The following is a 25,219-nucleotide window of genomic DNA, read 5'->3' on the forward strand; positions in this document are numbered from 1 at the left end:
AAATGAGCGTAACATTTTATTTTACCTGAGATTTCCTGTATTATTCAGGCACACCCCTCTGGAGCTCAGCCTATAAATAATTGGCTATTACATACAAGTTGGTGTAAGTCAATCAATATTGGTAACTTCATTACTCTTGTTGCACTTCTACTGGGTGCATGTCAGCGAGAGGGATAGTGACTGATTCTCTATGTAAATGAGAGCGAACTGCTGCGTGCCGCTTTAGCCCATCACTTCTCAAGGGCAAATTGTGATGCCTCCATATGGAGATGTTCCATGTTTTGTCGGCAGTGTGGGCATGCATATTATGTAATGGCTGCAAGTGTAATGTGATGCAGAACATGGTACGAGCACACCACCCACATGTATACCTGGCTACCATTAAGTCCAATTGTTTAGGCCTTATGTCATATTAGTTATATCATTTCAGATGTGTTTACGGTTGTTAAGTTTTATGGAATTTTATATTTCAGTTGCAGTACTTTTTTTTGCTTTTTTTTTTTTTTTTTCAAAAGTAGGAATTAACGCAACATCTTTTTTTGCAATTTAACTGTATACATGGTCTTTGTTCCTAGTCCATATACCCCTAACCCAATTTGAGTACAAATTAGGTACATTTTTGGGGGCCAAAAATAGTAAAAAAAAAACCTTGTGTGTGCTGCTGATTATGGTCAAACTCTGCCACTGCATTTAACCTGTTACCATCCACCTATTTTCGCCCTGTGCACAATGGTTGGACATACCCAAATGGCATTGCTTATTAAAAGAGGATCTTATGTTCCACATGCAAGTGTGATGCATCATTAGAAAGCTTAGTCCTTCTAGTTTCTGCAGATGTGCACATGACACACTGTCAGGGCTTCAGAACTTACACTACAGAGGCCCAAACATAAACAAAACATCCTTTTTTAGTCTCGCCTGAATATTGTTAATTTGTAATGATCCTGAGCAGGACATACTTCATTGTGTGCATATGCTGCTCACTGTACATGATGTTTATCTTGTTGACAACAACTGTGTAAAGTTTCAGATCTCTAGGAACAGGCATTTTGGTGCTGTTGACCTTTTTGGATCAAAAAGTATATTCGGAACAAGTGATCCAAATATGTGCCAACTGTGCCAAACTGTTTTATTACAATTTTAGCTCCTCTATGATCATAAAACATACATTTTGATGTTTTGTAGGCCACTAATAGCAATTATAACTGCAAAAAAAAAAAAAATGTGAAAATGTGTAAATATGAGTTTACCCATGAATTTCCCATATAGAGGTTTAAAAAAAAAAAAAACATTATAAATTTTTTATTTTATTTTTGTATTGGTATAATAATACATATATCTAACAAAATGCACGTCCAAAAGGCTAATGAAATCAGAAAACGTTATGCGCAAAATCCTGCCGAGAAATCTGGCTCTTTACAGCCTTCCCGGAGCCTTACGCACGAGAATACAGAAGATTCTGTGTCAATAAGCCCTTTGTCCCGCCCCTCTTTCTAAAGCTATTCTCATTGGCTAGAATAATATGTCAATCAAACTCAGCTACGTCATTCTCACGCGGCGCTATTGGCAATTGCTTCTTGGGGCATATTATTCAATGTAAATCAATGACATATTCGTTTTGTTGAGAAAATAAGCTTTAAAATGATGTATGGCTTGCTGGTATTGACCACGGAAATAAAAGTGATGATGTAAGAGAATATTTGAGGTATAGAAAATGCTCGCCAGCGGACAGGTGGGTGGTAACAGGTTAAAGAGGACTCTGACATCACACGCCACTGCCTTGATTAGTTTTCAGCTGTTCCTTGTTGGTCCTTACCGCTCCCTCACACCCTTAATCCTCCAGGTAGTGCCCAGAAGATAAGGGTCCATATTTTGCCCATAAATTTAACGGTAATGGAAGCCTTGGCAGGGGGCGGTTCCAGGTTGGGCTTCTACTACCTTCACGATGTTAACACTGGCGTAAAGAAGCTGTACTTGGCCACTGGAAGCTGGAATGCGTTGGTGGAAGTACAGTACATATTCAGTGAGGAAAATAAGCATTTGAACATGCTATGATTTTGCAACTTCTCCCACTTAGAAATTATTATATATTAAGTGAGAAAAATACGGAAATCATATTTTATGATTTTTAAATAATGTATTTGTACGTTATTGTTGCAAATAAGTATTTGAACACCTGCCAATCAGCAAGAATGCTGTTTCTCAAAGACCTGTTAGTCTGCCTTTAAAAAGTCCACCTCTACTCACCTGTTTGAGCTGGTTAGCTGCATAAAGACACATGTCCACCTCACAATCAGACTCTAACCTCCATGGGCAAAGCCAAAGAGCTGTCAAAAGACTCCAGAGACAAAATTGTAGACCTCCACAAGGCTGGAAAGGGCTACGGGCAATTGACAGGCAGCTTGGTGAAAAAGGATTAACTGTTAGAGCAATTGATAGAAAATGGAAGAAGCTAAAGATGACTGTCAATCTCCCTCTGACTGGGGCTCCATGCAAGATCTCACCTCCTGAAGAACTACACGGAAGGAGATGGTCAATGACCTGAAGAGAGCTGGGACCACATGTCCAGGCCCGTCTGAAGTTTGCCAATGATCATCTGGATGATCCAGAGGAGTCATGGGAGAAACTAGTGTAGTCAGGTGAGACCAAAATAGAATATTTTGGTATAAACTCTACTTTCCTCACTGTATAGTGATATTGTTTGAACCAATGACTGTTAACTGTGGCATTTAAAAAGCCCCACCTGTGTGTGATGTTTGCAGTCATAGCCTCATATCCAAGAAAGAAGTGAGCTATTCCCAGCGGAGGAGACACTTGTTGTCATCTAACTAGTGAAACACAGTGAAAGAACAATAATATAGGATTAGTTCATTGGATTTTTTATTTCAAAACAAAAAACATTTTAACCCAAAATTGAAAAATCAAATATTGAAATACAGCCTCGGAGAATGGTATTGTTATTTCATCTTTATTTGTTTTGTGCAATGTGGAGAGCTCAGTTTTGCCCCAGGGAATGTCCATGGTCTTTTTCCCATGTCTGCCCATACTAAACTGAGACTAAACCAGGTCCAAAAACTGAAGGCGCTTTTGCTCTTGAAAAGTGGGGTATCAAAATGTATTAATGTTTTCTCCCCAAAATATTTAAATTTTCAGCACACAATAATGCCCCTATTTGTAAAGCAATGGAGAGAAGGCCACAGATTTGGCAGTAGGTGTAGAGCTGTGTGTAAGCTCTTTGAATCAATAGAGGCCTTTGTGTGCAAAAAAAAAAAAACTCTGGCTGATTGTAATTGACACAAGACTGCAACTGTGCTAAATACGTTTCTTTTTTCTTTCCTATGCATGCTGCAGGGTTCGCCGGGTCATTTTGTGAAGTAAATCTCAATGAGTGTGAATCGAAGCCCTGCCAAAATGGAGGAGTTTGTGTGGACGGGATCAGCCAATATCAGTGTCTCTGCCCAAAGGGTATGTTAAATGCAGTATTTAAGAAGAATATAGAGGGGGGAAAAAACAAAGATGTCGAATCTGATCATACAAAACATAACTTAATGACATAATGACTTTTTATTTGTGATCATAATGCAATGTGTTATCATACCTACCCAATGTAGTGCATGTAGTAATATATAGTGACATCTTTCAGAACCACCACATTTTTACAATAACTACACTGATCGGGCTTTGTCGGTTCACTAATGTTACTTCTTCAAATCACTTTTAATACATGTTGATCACAGCAGACACTTTGCAAGACCTGCTGTTTGGTCAATGATATTGGTCCTATCTACCCACCACAAGTTGGCTTTTGACAACCACATACATCTTTTTTTAAATGTTAATGTGTGGTCAAAACGGCCACAAATCATAAAGATTACCAGTCTATATGAGTAAATCTCTCTGTGTTCATGGGACTTATGAACCTTAAAATGTAAAAATGCTGATTAGCCAAATATGAGCCAATGGACAGAAACTATTTTCTGTCATATATGATACCGGTACTCAAATTAGTGAGCTGTGAAAACTTGGAAAATGTTTATTTTATGTTTCTCCACTGTGGTGCCTCAGTTGAATGCCTCTTAAATTACCATATTTTAACTCACAACATTTGATTTATGGAGGAATAAATTACTTTTATTACTATTAATTTTGCCAATAATTCCGTGCTCCAATTGACACCTTACCTATGAGACATACCACTGATTAAACCGTGATTGCGGGTAAAGTCTGTTATGCATTTTTTATGAAGTCAGGATAATTGTCAAATTTTATGACATGGAGAGAGGGGGAAATTGGTTCCATGGTCAGTTTGAGAAATGATGAGAATTTGACCTGCACCGATGGCGCTGATAGCCGAGCATTAGTCATGGGCCTCCTGTAGCTGCCGTGTGTGACAGTGCTAATGATAGTCATTTTGTAGCGTGACCATGCAGTGGAATATATTTCTGAGGGACTTAAATGTCAGAAATGGGAACCCTTTACTTTTACTTGATGACATTAACATATTATTTCAAAATATTGAACACTTTCTTATGACATGATTCGTCATTAGGAAGTAGTACAAAGCTACCGGTACTATTTCATTTTAAATCGCGGTTACGAGTACGTGGTTATTATATTATCTTTTGCTCTTTTGACAATAGGGTTTGGAGGACTGAACTGTGAAATCAACTTTGATGAATGTGTCTATGGATACTGTGCCAATAACTCTACATGTATTGACCTGGCTGGAGACTATAAGTGCATCTGTCCTCCGGGTTACTCCGGTGAGTTATCTGTGTCATCAACATTTTCATCCTTTGGGCTTGAGTCTAGTGAAGATTGATGATCGTTTATTCATCTAAATACAACTCACTTAATAGATATAAATTAGGGCAGCAGAATATACAGCAAATTGATCGTTCACAATATTGATAAAAAACAACGTTGGTATTACAAGGCACTACATTTTTTTGAAATCATAATATGACAAAAAACAGCAGTGTTACAGTAAATGGATGGTGTGATGCATCTAATCTGCAATGACAATGGTCCTGCTTGCTTGGAAAGTTCCTTAGTACAGCATTAAACATATTTCTCTTCCATGTTTATTTTGCTCAACAACAAAAAAAACATTGAAATACACTCATTCTTACTGTAAGTGGGTTCGCCTCTCCACAGATCTGACCTGTTGCTTGTCCTGGTAACCTTACCCGCTGGAGAAAGAAAAGTTTAATGTCGTACTGTGGAATATTCTCGGCAAAGAAATAGCATATCCATGGGGACAAGCAGGTGGGACAGAATCCATCAGAAAAATTACTTAGTGCACCTTTATGTAAACAAAAGCTCCTTGATTATGTAATGCTTGCTATAGAAATGCTTCTGACAGATTTTTTTGTCCCATTTAGCAATTTTGGATTTTACTATAGTCATAAGCCTTTGTCTTGTGGCTGTCAAATGACACTGGTAGAACGAGTGTCTAACTTAATCCGGTCCCGACATGTCACCCTCACTGGTTCTATTACAGCGGCGTATACACTCCACTAGCCGTCTTTGTGCGCCATCACATGAGTTGTCATTAGTTTCTCTTGAATGAGGAGCTAATCTAATAGCTGTGGGATCTTGTTTCTCGTTTGTAATAGTCCTGCGGTGCTCATTTAACATCTTTATTCACCTCTCAGGTAAAAATTGCTCGACAGCTGTCTCTGGATGTGCAGTGGATGTTGAGTATTGCAAAAATGGAGGAACATGTTCATACAACTCTGTGGGGGAAATGCGCTGTCTCTGCAGTCCAGGTATTTTGTGTTTAATCTTTAAAATGAGTATTAGACCAGTATATTATTTAAGAAGATATTATGGTTCTGTCTCTCATATAATTGTAGCCACCTGTGGATCATTATGTTGTGATTGTATTTTATAAATTGCAATATTCATCTATTTTGATTGTCATTCCAATAAAAGAAGTCCACTGGCTTCCGTTTGAAAACTGTGGTGCTGTTTTCCACCTGCGCCTTTATAGTACGGCACCATAATCGTGGTGCTCAGCTGCTGATGGCCCCTTCTATGGAGAGCTGCATGCTAGTGAGCAGCAGTGTTTTTTTTTCCTTTTCCAAATTGACTACACAAAACTGAAGTACTGAGCAGTGGAAGTGTATAGTGTTTGGGGAAAACAAGAATTTTAAAATAATGACATCTTATATGCAGGAAGACAAAAATTACTCAAACATGTATTAATCACACTGAACACAATTTTGAGTGTGTGATTGAGAAGGGAAAACAATTATAACAAGGTAAAAAGCTCTTAAAAGTACACAATATGTCTCCTTTAAGCAGGAAGTTTGGAACACATTATTCCTCCATCTGTTGAGAGTTAAAAAAAAATATTTTAAGCAGCTAGTGAGATTTTTCGTCAAAGTGATGTTTTGGATAAAATATGCATAACTCAGTTTTGTAGTGGCCAAATTGTAATAAAGAGACAATTCAAAAGTGATCCGTGGACTAAACAGTGGTGAATCAGCAGTGAGGGAGATACTGTGTGTAAACTTGGCAAAAAGCTTCATGCTTTCTCTGACATAATAAAAATGATACTGATTTGAACAGTTCTTATCAAACAACATATTCAGATTGAAGCATATTTTTCTGAATTTGAGGCTGTTGGTCATAATGGTTAATCTGTTTATGAATCCAGCAGCCATCCAGTTGCAGCTGACTCCTGAATCTTTAAGCGTGTGCATACCTCGAAGGCTAAGTGCTGCTGTTAAATCAGGTTATTTCATTGCATGGGGAATCCTAATAAATGTAACGTACATGAGGGGTAATGCATATTTGTTAATTATTAATTCAGCTCCTAACATTCATTCAATAGTCAAGCAATGCCCTTACATAGGAATAATACAGGATCTGCATGCACAAGCGCACACATTAGGTACAAATGGCGGTATAAGCCAAACAACGATATCCTTCCAGTACCAATAGCGCTGCAGGCTTAGGTTGGATAAATGTTAAGCGGCAAAGAAAATAATAAATAATAAGCTGGCAATGACAATTTTATGTAAACTCACAATCCATGGTATAAGTCAGTAAGTGGCTAGATACTGTTCATAGCAACAATCCATTTTCTTTGATCTCACTTCTTACAGGATACTATGGCTACGACTGCTCCTCATCTGCAAACCGCTGTGTGTCTAATCCATGTGACCCTGAGGGGACTCTCCACTGTGAAGATTTGGCAGACACTTATAGATGTGTGTGTCAGCATGGATACACAGGGCAGCACTGTACAACACCTATAGACCACTGTGTTGACAACCTGTGCCAACACGGAGCCACATGCATGGACCTATCACCTGGGTTCAGGTGCTATTGTTCACCAGGTGGGTCCAGCCAGAGTGTGTGTGAGAGTACAATCAACTCAAAGGATTGTTTGAGGCTTTAATTTTAATTTCCTTCAATGCTTTGGGCAAATAGTCTTGAAAAAGGCTTTGATAACGGAATATACAACACCATTGGATATTTAAAGATCATGCTTTAAATTGTTGTGCAGACATCCATTAAGCCCCTTCTGTTCTACATGTTCTTGTTCTAACACTAAATATTTTATATATATATATTTTGATATGTGTACGGCCGGAGCCACTCCTCAGCTCCTACATAGAGTACACGTCCACAATAGGCCATAATTATACAATTACATTTGACATTTTTATTCACCTGGAATTAGTTCACTATTGTTCTTAGGTAATTTATTCTGTTCTTGAATCAAACTCAAATTGATTCTTGATGGCATTTTTAAGAATATTTTTAATCAAATTAATATTTTTTTTATTACAGGTTTAACGGGGCAACATTGTGAAATAAATATTGATGACTGTGAAGGTAACCCATGTGGATCCCTGAGTATTTGTAAAGATGCTTCTAATGGATTTCAATGCTTTTGTGCTCCGGGTTTTGTTGGTAAATCCCTTTTGCTGAATATACATAACTTACAACGTCTGTAATGAAGTTATATGATGAACATGTTTTTCGCTTGATACAGGACCTAACTGTGAGACTGAAGTGAATGAATGCCTCAGCCGTCCTTGTCAAAATGGTGGCTCTTGTATTGATGAACTCAATTCTTTTAGTTGCCTGTGCCCTTCAGGAATAACAGGTATTTCTTTGTTTTGCTAAATTATGTTTGGATACTGTGTTAATAAAAGCTTGAGTTTTTCTGCATTGAAAATATATAATGTGGTAAATTGATTACTGTAGCCAACATGGCAGCTTGTACTGGCTGAAGATGCTTATTTTTGTTTTATGAGACCAAGCGTCGGCTGTTTGCTTTTCATGCCAGTGACAAGCTGTGCAAAAATGAAATGTCAGTTAACAATAAGAGAAAAGTGGGGCATACAGTCTCCATTTCAATGTACTTTTCCCTTTTCACATGTGTAAATTTTAAAGGAAAAAATTCTGAGAAATAATTAACACCTTTATAAATATGCCAAAAATAATAAAACTGGCTTCTTTGTTCTCTAATAGATTCCATAATAGACAAAACAATAGTTTTTAGTTTAGTCGTGTTTGATGGCACAGTGTGATAGAAAGTCTCTTGCTAGTGATACTTGGACCATCAACTGTGAATAGAAATTTATTGTAGACAGATTTGATGAATCATTCCTAAATATAGAGTATATTGATATAAAATGTTCCTACAGGCAGCTGCTGTGAAGTCAACATCGATGAATGCATTTCCTCTCCCTGTCTAAACAATGCCACATGTGTTGACCTTGTGAACAGCTATAACTGTGTCTGCAGCCCTGGCTACACAGGTACAGATATGATATATATATATATATATATATATATATATTAGTGTCTCTAGTCTAATTCAAATAACTGATTGAAAAATATTAATAAAGCTACACCCGTCACTAATCATATTTGTGTTACAAGTTTGTGCCGGTCATGGATTAAACAAACATGTTAATTCTGTCTCAGGTGCTAAGTGTGAGATTGACATTGACGAGTGCGATTCATCTCCCTGCAAGAATGGTGCCACGTGCATTGACCAGCCCGGTAATTACTTCTGCCAATGTGTGGCTCCATTTAAAGGTAATACGCACTCAGGGAATGGGGACAAAGCAAAGTTAATTAACTTCAAATGCTATTATTTTTAGCTGTCTGAAGAGGCCTCTTCACACTTTTAAATAAAGTATTATGTATCTGCTACCAAAGGCTAAACAAAACAATTATAGCAATCTCAGCTGTGCTTTTGAGGTGGTTTCTCCTATTATAACCACATTTTATTGCAAATATACAATACACTTACTTTTGTTGGTAATTGAGGGGGGTGAGAACACACTGAAACATAATATCTTCGGTACTTTTAAGTTCATTATATATATATATATATATATATATATATATATATATATATACACACCGGTAGATGGGATTTAATTACATGGGGGGCATTGGGCACATGGGCTACGGGACAATATTAAGACAGAGAAAGACAGTTCGAGCTGGCTCAGAAGAGACGGAAATCTACGGAGACGAGAGATGCGATGTGATCCATCGCGCTAATAAACAAACGCACGTCTAACCACGAGGCTTTTCTCTGCATCCGCACGGGTGAGTGCGCATGCTCACTTCCGCTTGAGTTCTCAAATCGGCAAAAAATCGTCCATTACGCCTTAAATTAATACATTCTTGCTGCTGTATAGAAGAGGCTACAGAATTAGTTTGATGAAGATTAATATCCATACGTATTACATATACAAATGCATATAAAAATACGGAGCTCTGTCTAGAATACTTAAGCTGTTTCCCGTATCCAATCCAATCCATTTTATACGTACTGGTAAGCTAGGGGTGTGGTCTACATTGAAGTGACCCAACAGATGGTCAGGATATAACTGGTTATTTAAAAATGTACTTTGAATATGTTATTTGGGATTTGGACAGCACTCTGCAGTTTCTTTAGTACAAAAGACATACAAAATTGCAAAACATAACTCTAAAGCTTTTAGGAGTCCCAAACCAATTGGCACCCGTTGTGGCTGAATATTTAAACTGTTACACTGCATAGTAAGACTTAAGTTTGTCTATGACCTTTGTTAACAATTTTACTTATTGCACCGGTGTACTCTGCCCATTCCCCCATGAGCTGTACAATAGGTTTGCCGCTATGACAATAACAGTCTTGATGACAATAACTTCCACAGCGCCGAAAGAGCCAGTGGCATTTAAAAACAGTGAGCATGGTTGACAGAGGCTCCGTGTTGTGGGATGTTGATTCCCACTGAGAGTGACAGGCCCAGCAACTTTTTAATATACAGACGGTCACTTAGTCAATTTGTATGTTGAAATATTGTCAGTTACATAATCAGGTCTTTACTCACATCACTGTTTTTCTGACTGGGGGTTATCAGTCTGTCAGGGAAGTTAACTGGAGGTTGGACATTGATACATTTAGATTACTCTAGTGAAGGCAAAAATATGTATTATGAACATTATAGTATGACAAGTATTACAATTAAGTTTATTTGGAATTGTCTTGGGTATAAGTATGACTGCCAGGAGCCCAGGTAAAAATCAGTCACTGTCAAACACATATTTGACGTTTTCTGTCATGAAATACTCTTTGATTACGGTATGTTCTTAATAAAGAGTGATTGTGTCTTTTCATTCACTTGACTAAAACCATAATATTCCATTAAGATAAGGGCCCATTTTCTGCTCCTGCATTCATAACATTTGAAAAGTGCTACACAGGTTTATGGTTCTTTTCAAACCAGAATTAACTTCACTTCAATCTGAATGCAAACTAATCTGATAGATTATGGTTTAAATAGTAGTCATCTGGATGCTGTTTTTGTGTATGACTACCTTTGAAACCTTTTCTACCATAGACCTGGACAAATTCCTTGATTTTGTTACATACTTACTTAAACATAAAGAAGCATATCTGTAAATTTGACTTGAAATATTAAACATTTGTGCTTATCAATGTGAGCGTGTGTAAGAGGAATACGTAATCAAACTTGAATTGGGTAGAGTAAAAAAATCAAGTATAGATATTACTGGTGTATTTTGAGTCTATAGTCCACTTATACACATACTTGTATAACTGTGGCTCTGCATAAGGCTTTCACAATAACTGCCATATTTGAAATACCACGCTAAGATCACAAAAACTGTAAAAGGGCTCAATCGACCGCGGTAACCGCATTTTACATTTTAATGAAGTTTTGCACACATGCCTGACATAATTTAACTGTTTAATGATGAACTATTGTCATGTTTTTACACCATCTGCCTTTTTAGAAAACTTTGTTTTGCCATTAGACTCGGCTGGAGTCTCGAGCAGACGGGAGTTTTGGATGCACACTTTTGATGCATTGGCTTTAGATTAATCTCATCAATGAGTCAAATACACAGCACAGATGAAAACAGCGCAGGTGTGTTCGAGTGAGCAGCACAATGTTTCAATTTAAGCCTTCACAAAGCACATTGTATCAGCTTAATGATAAAGAACTGAAGGTCCAGACTGGCCCTTATATCTACCCAAAAACACACAGCCGTACATCCACGTCACAGTCTGTGAAGTCAAAACAGATGATCAACACTTGGCTGTAATCCTCCTCCTCTTCCTCAGCCCAGGTAAACTCGTAAACTGCAAATAAATGTGACGTGGTTAAAATCTAGTGAGTAAATACAGTCCACGTAAAGTTCAGCTAAAACGAAAATACTCCAATCTGCCATAATCCTCCTTCTCCACCCATAAAAGTGTAGTAAATGCATGAGCACATGCTGTGCATTGGTTCCGTGTATGCTGAAAACAAAATGCATATATTTGTTATAATAATCAATAATTTTAGTGTTTTTCATAATATTGGCCATTAATGCACACACGCATACTGTCACTTTATGCCTGCTGTGTTTTTTTGTTGCTAAATTTAAGTACCGTACAAACTCAATTTACATGCATTATTATGGGCCACACCACAAATACAGCAAACCGTGGTGCTGAGGCACACAAAGTGATCGCAAGGGAAACTGTTTAACTGCGACAGCCCAAGCTCTGCAGCCATTTTTACCTTTCCGTTTTCCGCTGTGACAGAAATTACACACACAAAAAATTTTAACGATTTCAAATCAATCTCAGTAAAAGCATGTTATAAAAATGTACTCAGAAAGTACACAGTAAATGTTCAAGTGTAAAAGTAAAGTGTCTTTTGATACACTTTAGAGGCCTCACAGTCTATCAGTGTTGTTTTTGTTTTATAGACCAGGGTCGTAACAGCATGTAGTCTTATCACAAGGCCAGGTACAAGAAAACTACCAATATGGCTTTAGTCTTTTATACCCGCAGGTATACAATGCTGCTGTTTTTCTTCACATACTTTCAGTGCTGTGCTTGTTCTAAGAGTGTTTCCTTCCTCGGCTCCCTCCAGGCCATAATTGTGAGTTCCTGCCCTGTGAGGCCAGTAATCCCTGTGAGAACGATGCTGTGTGTGTGGAGGAGTTGGATCAGGACCATTTCCCTTTGGGTTTCCGCTGTCGCTGTCACAGAGGCTTCGATGGCCCCCGCTGTGAAATCAATGTGGATGAATGCAGCTCCAGCCCCTGTTTGCACGGTTTCTGCTATGACGGTAAGACGCTGCCTATCTGTGCAGCACACTTAATAACAGCCATTCAGAGACAGTACAGCAAAGTATCCCCACACACACCAACGCACACCACGGATATGTCAAATTTAGTTTTGCTCACTTACACTCGGGCTGGCAGTTTTCAATTGGGTCACCACTGCTGCTTATTAGCTGCAATAGTGTTATTATGGTGTTATGAGACTGGAGTTATTCCATGTGATGGGACGATCTGGGACATTATCTGCTGGAGTAGGCTTGATTAGTTCCTTAAAACCACAGCAAAATTAAATCAATCACGCAATGTAACATTGGTGTTCTAATTTGAATATTGGATTATAGATTTAAAAAGCTAAGGCTGGTTATGCAAGTTCTAATGCTCTGGTTTATGCTCTTGAAACATGATTTTAAATGAAAGCAATCACCAGCATTAGACTTAAGCTAGGCCTTAATTAAAAATCAATGGCTACCGGAAATATGTTTTATTTTATATATTAACAACCGTCTTGTATGTGCATTTGTATGAATTAAAATAATTTGAGTGGGCAAAGGTGAAGCAAAAAGGAAGAGTGGAACACAATGGGATTTCAATAGAGAAACTAGGATTAACCCCAGAATATCACAAAATATGAAAAATCAAGGTGGTTTTCGAAACATTTAAAACAAGGACATGTGTTTGAAAACATTGACAACTGTATTTTACGTTATTTGATTATTTAATAGCAGATTTTGAGAGACACTTCGCATTTTTAAGTTGGTCCAGTACTTGCAGAAATGTGGAGCCCTCAATAGGTTTTCATTTTATCCACTTATATACTTACATACTTTACCATCATTTTTGTGAAGCTATAATTTTGTGGCTAGAAAATAGTATTTCTTCCATGCTTTGTAATAGAAAAGCAAACTAACCCACATTTCTATTCTGTAAAATCTAAATAGCTACTTGATCAGATCTGATTCCTGGCCATCACTGAGATTATATTATGATCTACTTCATTTTGCCTCCATTTCCCACCATATCAGAATTTTGAACATTCTGATGAGCATTTATTCTGAAATGCTACTCAAATCGTCGATCCTTCAGTGAGTGTTATCATTGCAGAGTGGCCAGCTGTTTAAAATAATCTCAAAAACAGCCTGTTCACCCTGGGTTAGTGAGCCAGGCCTGGAGGACCTTTTGGCCTTTTACGCAGCAGCACTAGCAGCCTGTTAGCCCAATGGGAGAGCCCTGCGTAGCCTCAGCGACCGAGATGAGTAATGCTACTGCCACCCCGGACCTAAAGCATTTAATGAGAGTAATAGCAAGAACATGCACCAAGACAGAGTGACAGCATAGATTACGTGGTAAATCTTTGGGATAATGAAGAATCCTGGATCCTGACCGTGGAAGTAATAAATTCACTCCTGTAAGAACCGCAATTACCTCTGCTGGCCGGTACACAGTTGTGTTTGGGACGGATATGCTTCCCTCTTGTAATACAGTGATATGGAAAATAATAAATGTGGAGAATTAAATGAGTGAAATATTTTCTGGAAATGGTTGAAAAAGTATGCCCCCCCTTGTTTTTTGTTTGTTTGTTTTTTGAAGCAAAGGATTTTAATAGGACCAAACATTTGATTTACGATAATGTCATGACACTAATTTGATATTTATTTGTGAACAATTTACACTCTGTCTTGTGCTAAAACAAGAATCGGAAATTTGATTTTTGAAGAGCTATCATTTTAATTTAAGGGGAGAGAGGCTAAAAATATTGTTTTTGTTTTTGGTCAATTTGCTCTTTCAATATATTTGGTTTAACTTGGAAACATCAACATTGTCCAATCTGCGCCTAAAAGATGTCAAAGTCAAGTCCAAATATGTGAAATTTGTATGAAAACTTTAATGTATGTATACTACTTTGTTTTTCTTACATTTGTGTCAGTAAACTACAGAAAACAAAATTCTATTTGATATCTCATAATGTCATTTTTTGTCCGATTCCCCTGCATTGTTTCACCATAAGCCAGCTGTGATGTAACTTTCCTGTGCAACGCTTTTGTATGTCTTGTTATCTTAATGTTTCAAGTCCCTTTTTCTAGTACGTCTGTCTGTGTGAAAACAAAGGATTCAGCCCTATTTTGGGTATTCCAGTTTTCTCTGAATAGGAGTTGGATAAGGTATAAATAGAAAAAAGGAGGCGGGTGAATGACTGCAGCAGACAGTTCATTTAGGGCTGTTTAGAGCGTCTGTCAGGGTGATGGAGAGGGAGGCCACCTGTCACATAGATTTAGCCGCAAATGGATTGACTAATACAAAAGAGACGTATGTTTTAATGACTGTATCCATTAAAAGATGAAGTCACAGTGGGTGGATAGGCGTCTGATGTTTATAATCAGCATTTACCTTTGTGGGGATCCTGTACATTATCAAAGACCTACTGAGAAATATGTGGTGAATTTATGATGCAAGGTGTTGTAACTGTCCCTCAACTCGTGTCTTTGCAGTGGTGGATGGATTTTACTGTCTCTGCAACCCCGGGTACGCTGGACCCCGATGTGAGCTGGACATCGACGACTGTGTGAACCATTCGTGCAGTAGGAACTCAGTGTGTAGGGACCTTCACCTGGTATGTTCTTCTGAAACTGTTGTTGTTGTTGTTGTTGTTGTTGTTGTTGTTGTTTTTTTCACCTCATTGTAGAGATTACTGCCAGAAGAATCAGTACATTAATAATGATAAATAACACAAAAATAGTCAAATTCAAGTCTGAACTGTTGTCTGTAAAAGCATGCGGTTTGGAGCAGAGCATTGGCTTTAGAGCGCTCAAATAAAATGACCCAAGTAGACCTGTTACAATAATTACTTTACAGTTAGACACAAGCATATCAATGACAACTACAAATGACATAATCTCGGTTAAAATTTGATTGATTGCACTACCCTATGTCGTACCTTTTAACTCTAAATGAAATTGCTCAATAGAGTAACTAGTGAGCTGTGTAACAGTGACACAACAGTAACATGTTATGATATCGCTTTCATTGAAATATAAGTAAATCTATCCATACTTGAAGCAGCATTATTGGAAGTAGCCACATGTGGCTTTAGATATGTCTTACAGATGCCGATAATGGATGATTTCTTGGTCCGTCACCACTGGAAAAAAATAAATTAAATTGACCATTATTTTTTTCCTGCAAGCCTTTTTCCGTGATGTGTTGGCTTTATTGCTCAGTTTCTTATAGGCTACCAGCAAAACACTTTGAGCTAAATTATATACCTTTTTTTAACCCAGGCTATATTTATTCCAAGTCTTTTTTTCAGCCAATAACATTGATCTGTTTCAGCTGCAGAAAGGCCTGGGGAAATGCACACTGCTCGCAAACTGTGCAATGAGTACCAGGGGCCTTTTTCCAACAGCTGCTTATGTGCTAACAGATTGCAGCGCTAAAACAGATGTGACATAGATAAAGTTTGGGGATTTCTTCGCCCCACTCTGACAAAGACGGATAACTTTTGCTGTACAACGCAGCCCTATAGTGTATATGGTATAGGTTTAGAATAATCCTGTACCCTTGGACGGTACAGTAGGAGGCTAATGCAATATTGCTGTTGTTTAATTACTGTAAAATGCCAAGGTGACTTTGTTTCAGAGGTAAAAATGACACCATATATCAAAACAATATAAAGATGTATATGTCAATGCATGTATCTAATTATCCAAATGTCACAGCAATGATCTAGGGGAGCGGACATCTACAGTACAAACTAAATGTACTTCATAGAATTTATTTTGGTGCTTTGTGATTCTTGTTAAAAGGCTGAATATGTTGTAGTTCTGTACATTTTGAAATATCATAATAAGCTACTTCATTTGCAGTATTTCAGCTTCTGATTTGTTTGCCATTTCTACTATATTTGTTTAGGATTTTCAAGTGTGCTTCAATAAGTAATTTCTTGAGAATGTCTGTGCTTATGAAATGCAAACATAACATATTTTTTTGCGTAGATTTTGTTTAAGAAGATGAGGAAAAATAATCTATGTAGTAAAACCCTATGACTTATATAGAGTTATATATACATAATATAGTTTATTTTTATATAATTCTTCTCAATATACTTCTTCATAACCGTATCTGTTTTTTTCTATTGTTTTACCAACCCATTATTCCAAATATATAGACATTTTCTCCTTCAGTTATTGTTTACAGTGCCATCCTTCCCATCCTTACACACTATTCCACCAAGCTTTCACTTATTTCAGAGTGTGGTCCCTGAAGGTGACTTAGCAGCAAAAATGAGATTATGTCCTATTGCCAGGGGTAAGGAATCGCAGTCTCCTGGAGGTATCTAATTTATCACCAGATGATGCCATTTTCTCCCACCACCTCCACTGTAGCACAAATTACATCAGACAAAGTTTAACAGCTCTCCCCCCAGTGTATAAAACATAGATTAGTATGCATTCAACCAGACACACCCAGGACCTTTAGACAGGAAGTTGGCTGAAAGGAAGTCCGAAAAACCCTATGAGACTCTCTTCATCTTGTATGCAGAGTCATGTAAATTATACGGTCTACAGACAACAAGTCGTTCATCTGGTGCCACAGGATTATTTGCAATAATGTGCACTACATGGCATCGATGGAATAATCATGGAGTGGTCCTCGCCATATGAAAACGACTCAAGGAGAAAGGATTATATGTTCTTTGTTATACTATAATACAATATTGAATGCAAATGTGGAAAAGTGGGTAGTTATAGTAGTGATTGTGATTATTGTAATTGATTGGCAGTAGTATGAAAATGTAGATATTTTGTCATTTATATATTCATAAATCATATGTTCTACATGGTTATAGTGCATTGCCTGATGCTAGCTAACAGGCCAACAAATAAAAGTGGTTAATTAATATGTTTAGAAAATTATTATTATTAATTATTAAGGTTAAAGGACAAAAAAGTATTACGGGTTAAAGCAGTGGCAGAACAGTGTTTTCAGACATTGTGAGTACGGTAGTTGCTGCTTTTGTTGTAGTATCAGTATTTTGTAATTAGTCCTTTTGTTATGTAGTCGATCGATTACTGGACAGTTGAATTTACACAGAGCATGTCTTTTTAGTCTACTAAGATTTTCTTTAGTCAGTTATAGCCTAACACTGTTTAATTTGATTGTATTTATTTTGGGATGGATTATTTTTTATTTATCTTGAAGTTACAGTACATTTACACAAGCACATTTTAGGATCCTTTTGACTCACAGCATTGGCAGTAAGGCATGTTAATGGCTGTAACTTTTCTGTGAGCACTTTAACATAACTGGTTATGTAGTAAGCAAAATGAATAGTAGTAAGCAATGTAGAATCTGCAGTAAATCTAAAAGGTCATAAATAATATGGCCTTATCCCTTTCCAGACTGTATCACTGCTTAATTAACACTGGCACTTAATTACTGCCGTAGCCCCATTAGAGCAGTAAACAGTTATTTTACAACACTGAGACAAGTGCAGGTGTAAGGTGCCTTTTTATTTCGGTGTTAACCCGATCGTCCTGTTTTTGTATTCACAGACTTATGAGTGTGCCTGCCACTCCGGCTGGGAAGGGGAGTACTGCCAACAAGAAACTGATGAATGTTTATCGCAGCCGTGCAAAAACAACGGCACCTGCACAGATCGGCTCAACGGGTACAAGTGAGTTTGAATCAGGGGCATCACACAATCAATGCATGTTGTAGGAAGGAAAAAACTATATGGTTATTGGATTTGCTAAATGTATAAACAACAAACATCCCTTATCAGCAGAGGTGATTTTTGGGGTGGGCAAGCTGGGCAACTGCGACAGGAGAAGGAGACTTCATCAGGTGTGTGAGATGCACCTTCCAGATGTCACACTTCATCAGCCCTGTCATGCAGCACATTGACTGTACCCTGTAGTATATTATGGGCCCTGTCCCAGCTCCTCTTCTCCGGGCTGACCCAAGTTGTGTGTAAACTGCTGCTGCTTAATCAACCTGGCTGCGCATTTCCCTCATAATCTCATGGTACAACTCAAAAATGACACTGAATATGAGCTAAGATAAGATTATGATTTTGTAATTCAACCAAGAACTGCCACTGCATATCATACATTTATAGACTATTATTTACTCTTACTTATCATAATTCTCTGTATAGAAGTTTAGTTTTTGTGCAACATCCTAACATTTTTGAGAGCTTTTGCCAACGTCACGCTTCTTTTGTCCAAGAATTTCTCTGTCAGCTACAGCCCTAATTGCCAAAGTTATAATCTAAAAAGTATGACTAAAGGTTTAAATTGTTTTTCCTTTTTTCCTTACTAATGTGTTCAAAACAAATATACAAAATTGACATTATCATTACAATAATTTTAATCTTCCACACAGTTATTGAATACCACATGCTTTTCTCATATTCTGCAGCTGCTTGTTCTATGGGCAGGAGTGTGGTCCTACGTGATATGTGGCAAAATGTCCTTTCAGTGGCAGCAGAGATAATGAATTGCAGATGGCAGGTAAAACAAATGAGTCAATCAATGGCTCACAGCATGAAAAGGTTTCCGGGGATCTGCGACTCATCGGCGTAGATGCTATCTGCAGCAGCTAATGCTCCTCTCGCTGGGGACACACGTAAAACTGCTTCAGGTGGAAAAACGGGGGGGAGGATTGAGACTGGGCGGGGGGTGCGGTGGATTGGTTGGCCGTGCTCGGGTGCTCACTGCCACCAAGTGGAATATTCAGCTGCCTTAAGAGAGCACACTTCACATATAGCCCTTCTCTCACACACACAAGGATTCCCAGAACAATTTGCTCTCCTGGTCTGTCTCTTACAAGGCATACATTTCCATTTAATCCCACTCAGTGCTCTAACCTCCCGTGTCCTACATTCAGCTGTCCAGAATTAAAGGCTGCTCTGGCCACTGGTGCAATTAACCTGCAAAATCCCCTGCACTGTCTGGTAGTAAGAAGCCGGAGGGGACCAGGGCGCCTCAAACACTGTGGATTTGTAAGTCAGTGTAATGGCTTAGTCTATCAGAGGAAATTGTGTAAACAAATTATTCACAGAATTGCCTAAAATGCTTGAAATGGCTCAAATGTAATGCTAGTTGTCAAGGTATAGAAAGTGGCTGGCCGTGGTTGGTATGACAAATGTGGTTTGAAGTATGCTTGATGTTTGTGTGTTTTTATTTTTTGACAGAAATGACAGAAGATCTGAATGACAGACAGAGATTGTTGGTTTTGTTTTTGTGTTTTGTTCCTGTAGTAGATAAGATGCATTCTACTTTGATGGATAATAATTTACTATGCACAACTACAAAGACGCATGCAAGGAGGATTGTATAAATGAATTCATACTCAAATAAATAATGTGCATGTTGTAAACTTAAGTTTGAAACTTCAGCCTCATTATTGTGCAAATATGTTTTGCAGAACTGCATAAGTAACCATTGAAAGCACCAATGTATCCTTGTTTTATATTGCTATTTTCTTCTCCTGAAAATGCAAACAGGTTTTAAATGGCATTATGTATCTAGCAAATCTTAGTTTTGACTGTAAAGCCTTGAAAAAACAACTTTAAACCTTGATTATTTTTCATTATTTATTCTCTGATCTCTTTGAACCAATGATACATATGATGATTACAATTATTTGCAGAAAAGGTGTTTATCATGGACTGTTTTGAATGCACACCTCTGCTCTGTTGTCTCTCCGAGGTGTACGTGCGGGCCCGGGTGGACAGGTGCGGACTGTGCGATGAATGTGAACGAGTGCGAGTCGGCCCCCTGTCTGAACGGAGCGCGGTGTCAGGAGTCAGATGTACCTGGGGAGTTCCACTGCACCTGTCCCCCCTTCTATAGTGGGCGCGTGTGCAGCCAGCCCTACGACCCCTGCGACCCCCTGCACAACCCCTGCCAGCATCGCTCCACCTGCCTGACACGCTCCGATGGAACAGCCACGTGCATCTGCCCAGCCGGTGAGTGAGCGCACCTACACTACTGCACAGCGGACACAGCACACTTTTAGATCATGATTCAACCTTTACCATATTGTTTTTTTGAACGGGCTTTGCATTTTAACATTTTGTGAGATATCTCTGCTGTGTTTCTTCAAACTTGCTTTGGGATTAATGTATAAATAATCATGAATGGTGGAAATGTAGATATTGTATTACTGTCCTCATGCTTTATCTAATGAGCATACCGACCATACATATTTTTACAATTAAAATTGATCATTTATAGCAATATGTTGAATATTATTTGTTAATACAATTGTTATATATAGCTGTTCATTACCCAATTGTACACTGATATAATGTACTTTTAAAATCACTTGATTGTATTTCAGGATGTGTTCTATGTCTTGGTGTTAAAAAAAAAAAAAAGCGCCAATTTTTTATTTGATAATTTATTAGTATTTCAGGTTCATGTTGTAGTTCTAAATTTGTCTTAGCACAACTGTATCCTTTCCCCCTTTTTTACTTAAGAAATATGTCCCATATCACAGGAAAAAAAAGTATTTTTCCTACAATATCATGCTAACAACAAATCAGCATATGTCACACATTTGTCAGAAATAAATGGCACCTTGAATCTCTCAAACTGCCATGTGGTAAAATCCATCTTGAAATGTGTGATTGGTTGATATCACTGCAGTTAGAGGAATATGCAGGGTAGAAAATCTAACTTCTCAAAAAAGTGGAATTTACACTCAATTTTACACTAAATTTTACACACAATATGCAAATGGAGAAAGACACACTGTAATGATCCTATTTTCATTTGTAGCTTCTAATTGTGCTGCATACTGTGTCTGTGGAAAGTTCCTTTGTACTTGCCAGTTATTTATAGATAATATTAATTGTAAAACTAGGCCAAGGCCAAGATTAAAATCAGCTATTTATCAGAAGTGAATTAATTTGGCATGTCATCAGAGTATACATTAAATATGGTAGTTAATACATAATGATGATGTTAATATGTATTTCTATCATTTACTTATTCCTTAGTTGACTCAGTAATTTGGATCCACTAATAATGCATTGTTAAACTTCATTCCTTGTTTGGTTGTTCCATCTCCTTATGATTGGTCTGGTTTCATGGCAGTGTCATAGAGGGACAAATTAGAACTAGAGATTCTTATGCCTTTGATAAGAAGTGCTGATATTTAATGGTGCAATCTGTCCATGTTCTTGCACGCTGATTGTACGAAGAATGAGTGTCCTATGAACATGAATTTATATTCTCAAAAGATCATTCTGAATCATTGTGCCTTTGTTAAGTGCATAAGTGAAGGGCTTAAGATGGTATAGGAGCAAGCTTCACCTAATGGTTCTATCAGCGCAGAGATGAAAAGATGTTGCCAGATATAAATAGAGCGACTGGGTTGGTTTCAGAAGGCTTCCTTGGAGAGGAATAAGAAATTAGGTGCTGGCTGCATACATTACACCAAGAGCTTTGCGTGGGCTTGTTCTTTTTCACTTCATACAAGCATTGTAACTCACACTATTATTATTCACCATGATGCCATCCTACAGAACTACTACTCAACAAACACAACTGTTATAAAACCCCTGGCTCGATCCCAGTGCACAAACTTGTAATTTGCCATATAGGGTAGGTTATTTGTCAAGGAAATTGTGTAGGCCTCAATATTCCCAGATCTAATTAAATTAGAATTTGTCTGCTTGTCTTTGCCAGATTTACGGCCATAAGCAAATCTCATCCCACACACAGAGGACAGACACCTCATTGTAAACATTATCAAGGTTAACTCGATAAAGATTCAGAAGCAATTGATTTACCAGTATTTACCACGCAAATTAGTTATTCAACGTGTTGTCCTTGTTATGGTAAAGCACGGATGCTTTACCATAACACTGGAAAAAACATTATTACTATAGAAGTAGAAAATGTAAACAGTTGGGTGTCTGAATATCCCTCCAGTCTACTCTCAGATGGAGCCATAGAGTTTTTACGTCAGTGAAGCCTGGGGCAGACACAAAGCTCAGTACTGATAAAGCAAGGAATAATAGTTTATACACTTGTAGTCATGCAACATGCTTTTAATTCATGTAGGAAGCTAAACCTTGATTGCCAAAATGCTTGAAAGACGGGGATATCATAGCAAAACTAGTTCCATATGGTTGACATTTATGATTACAGACGGTATATGTAATAGTATTATTATCATATTTTGCAAAAGTAAAATCATACTATGGGTTGATACAATATAAATTACATCTTATCTCATTATTATATTTGTTTGTTTTAAACTTAAAAATAATATTTTTTTTTTTTGAAAGGAAGAATTATTTTATCTTCATTTACTCAAAAAATGAAAAAGTACCCCTGCTGTATTCGAAGCCTTAATATGCAGAGTATGCCTTCTTGTTTGCCCGGGACACTTCACTGTGTCACTCTCACAAAAAGGTGATGTAGCATCTTCACTATTAGTTCAATAGGAGCTAAAAAGGAGCTATTAGCAGGTGCCTGGTGGGAGCTGTTTTAAAGGGCTTTGTAAATCCCAGTCACAATGGAAGTGCGTTTTGTCTACAAAGGTTTAATGTGAGACCTGCGAGCTAGAACGAAACCAGGTTGAAAGAATCTTCTTCAAGTAAAAATGTAAAGACATTTCTACAGTCTACCTGATTACTGTAGCTCTTGTGGGGAGTTTTTGTTCTCCGCTGAGACTCTGACCAGGAGGCCTAAGTCATCTTCCCTTGACCAGCACAGATGTTCCACTTTCCCCTTAATGAGCGCGCCGCAGCGGGGAGTGCCAGAGCTGATAGAGGAGCAGCCTGGAAACAGGAGAGCTAGAGTAAAGGTTGGGGTGAGGGTCACTGGCCGACAACCACAACAGATGAAACAAACATGCACTGCATCGTTCAGCGCAATTTACAGAGGAAGTTACAGACGATTCTCGGCCCATATGCTGCAGTGTCCTTGGAGTGTAGTTTGGGCAATATTAACTGTTGTTTAAACCTATTTTCGAATGTTTAGAATTTTCAAAAAAAGATCCACATCCAGTAAACACTAGGGAAGGGCGATATTGACAAACATGAATATCTTGATATTGGCGGGGGATTTTTTGGATTAACTTTATCCAGATGATCAGTATTTTAAGTGGGTACATCTCCAAAGCCCTCTCCAGGTGGGTGGGGAGTCCTTGTGCCAAGTGGAGGAGTTCAAGTATCTCTGGGTCTTGTTCACGAGTGAGGGAAGGATGGAGCGTGAGATCGACAGGCGGATCAGTGCAGCGGCTGCAGTGATGCAGTCGCTGCATCGGACCGTTGTGGTGAAGAGGGAGCTGAGCCGAAAGGCAAAGCTCTCGATTTACAAGTCGGTCTACGTTCTTACCCTCCCCTATGGTCATGAGCTTTGGGTAGTGACCGAAAGAACAAGATCGCAGATACAAGCGGTCGAAATGAGTTTCCTCCGCCGGGTGGCTGGGCGCTCCCTTAGAGATAGGGTGAGGGCGCAGTCACACAGGAGGAGCTCGGAGTAGAGCCGCTGCTCCTCCACGTTGAGAGGAGCCAGCTGAGGTGGCTCGGGCATCTGTTCCGGATGGGGGAGGTGTTTTGGGCATGTCCCACCGGGAAGAGGCCCTGTGGAAGACCCAGGACACGCTGTAGGGACAATGTCTCTCGGCTGGCCTGGGAACGCCTCGGGATCCCCCCGAAGGAGTTGGAGGAAGTGTCTGGGTATCCCTGCCCCCGCGACCCGGCCCCGGATAAACGGAAGAAGATGGATGGATGGATGGACATCTCCAAAACAACAATTGTGATATGCATTTTTTAATTTCAATTTTTTTATTTGATTTTTTATTTCAAAAAATCTAATTCCCAAATTTCCCCATGTGGGACAATAAAGGAATATCTTATCTTATATGTTTCTCACCTCTAATAAATACGGTGCAATATCAGGTAGGTAAACAACACTGGAAGTAAATTTTATCCATACATGTGTTTTTACATTTTGTGATATCAAATTAAAAACATTTGCTGGTTAATTTATTGCTGGCTATTGACTTCTGGACCTCTGGTTCTCCCAGATAAAACTGTGCATTTACAGCCAGAGCCAATTTAGATATAGAAAAACTGTAAAAAAAAAAAAAAAAAGCTTATGGCATTGTAACCTTTTTCATTGTGACTATGATGGACCATTGGCACATTCCCATGATTTAAATAGAGGCATTTAAAAGTGACATATAGTTTGCCTCAAGTACGCTGCATGAGCTGAAGAATTATGATACGTATGTCATATAGTGAATTAATTCCCAAGCATTGTGTGGTCTCTTCACATGCAGAACCCATTTGGTTTCCATCTGTCTAGGAACACCTCTGGGGATATTCTGAGCCATGGAGTACAAACCTGATATTTGCATGCCATGCTACGCTGGCCTTCACCTTCCACAAGATTGAGACTGTGTCCTACCAAACAGTTGGTTAATGAGCGACCAAAAGGCTGTGCCAACTAGTGCACTGACACACACTTAGATCATCTTTAAGAGGCATACGGATTGTATGAGCTTGAAAAGACAGGTTTGAAGCAAATCCCAATGAGCTCATTCAAGTAATAATTCTCAATTATAGATGTAAAAGATGATGATTTATGGT

General features: G+C 38.3%; 1 protein-coding gene across 1 annotated transcript in view; it reads left to right on the forward strand.

The window, feature by feature from the left end:
- eys (eyes shut homolog) overlaps window positions 1–25,219 on the forward strand; it is a 196,090-nt gene that overhangs the window by 63,678 nt on the left and 107,193 nt on the right. Inside the window, exons 14-25 of the mRNA XM_072437256.1 lie at window positions 3,352–3,465; window positions 4,641–4,763; window positions 5,658–5,771; window positions 7,116–7,349; window positions 7,807–7,929; window positions 8,012–8,125; window positions 8,670–8,783; window positions 8,953–9,066; window positions 12,414–12,611; window positions 15,093–15,214; window positions 18,156–18,277; window positions 20,316–20,575. Coding sequence (XP_072293357.1) covers window positions 3,352–3,465; window positions 4,641–4,763; window positions 5,658–5,771; window positions 7,116–7,349; window positions 7,807–7,929; window positions 8,012–8,125; window positions 8,670–8,783; window positions 8,953–9,066; window positions 12,414–12,611; window positions 15,093–15,214; window positions 18,156–18,277; window positions 20,316–20,575 — 1,752 coding nt within the window. The remainder of the gene's footprint in view (window positions 1–3,351; window positions 3,466–4,640; window positions 4,764–5,657; window positions 5,772–7,115; window positions 7,350–7,806; window positions 7,930–8,011; window positions 8,126–8,669; window positions 8,784–8,952; window positions 9,067–12,413; window positions 12,612–15,092; window positions 15,215–18,155; window positions 18,278–20,315; window positions 20,576–25,219) is intronic.

This window comes from Eucyclogobius newberryi, unplaced genomic scaffold (genome assembly GCF_026437365.1).
Source record: "Eucyclogobius newberryi isolate DKJ021-1_F unplaced genomic scaffold, fEucNew1.0.hap1 SCAF_8, whole genome shotgun sequence".
Lineage (NCBI taxonomy): Eukaryota > Metazoa > Chordata > Actinopteri > Gobiiformes > Gobiidae > Eucyclogobius > Eucyclogobius newberryi.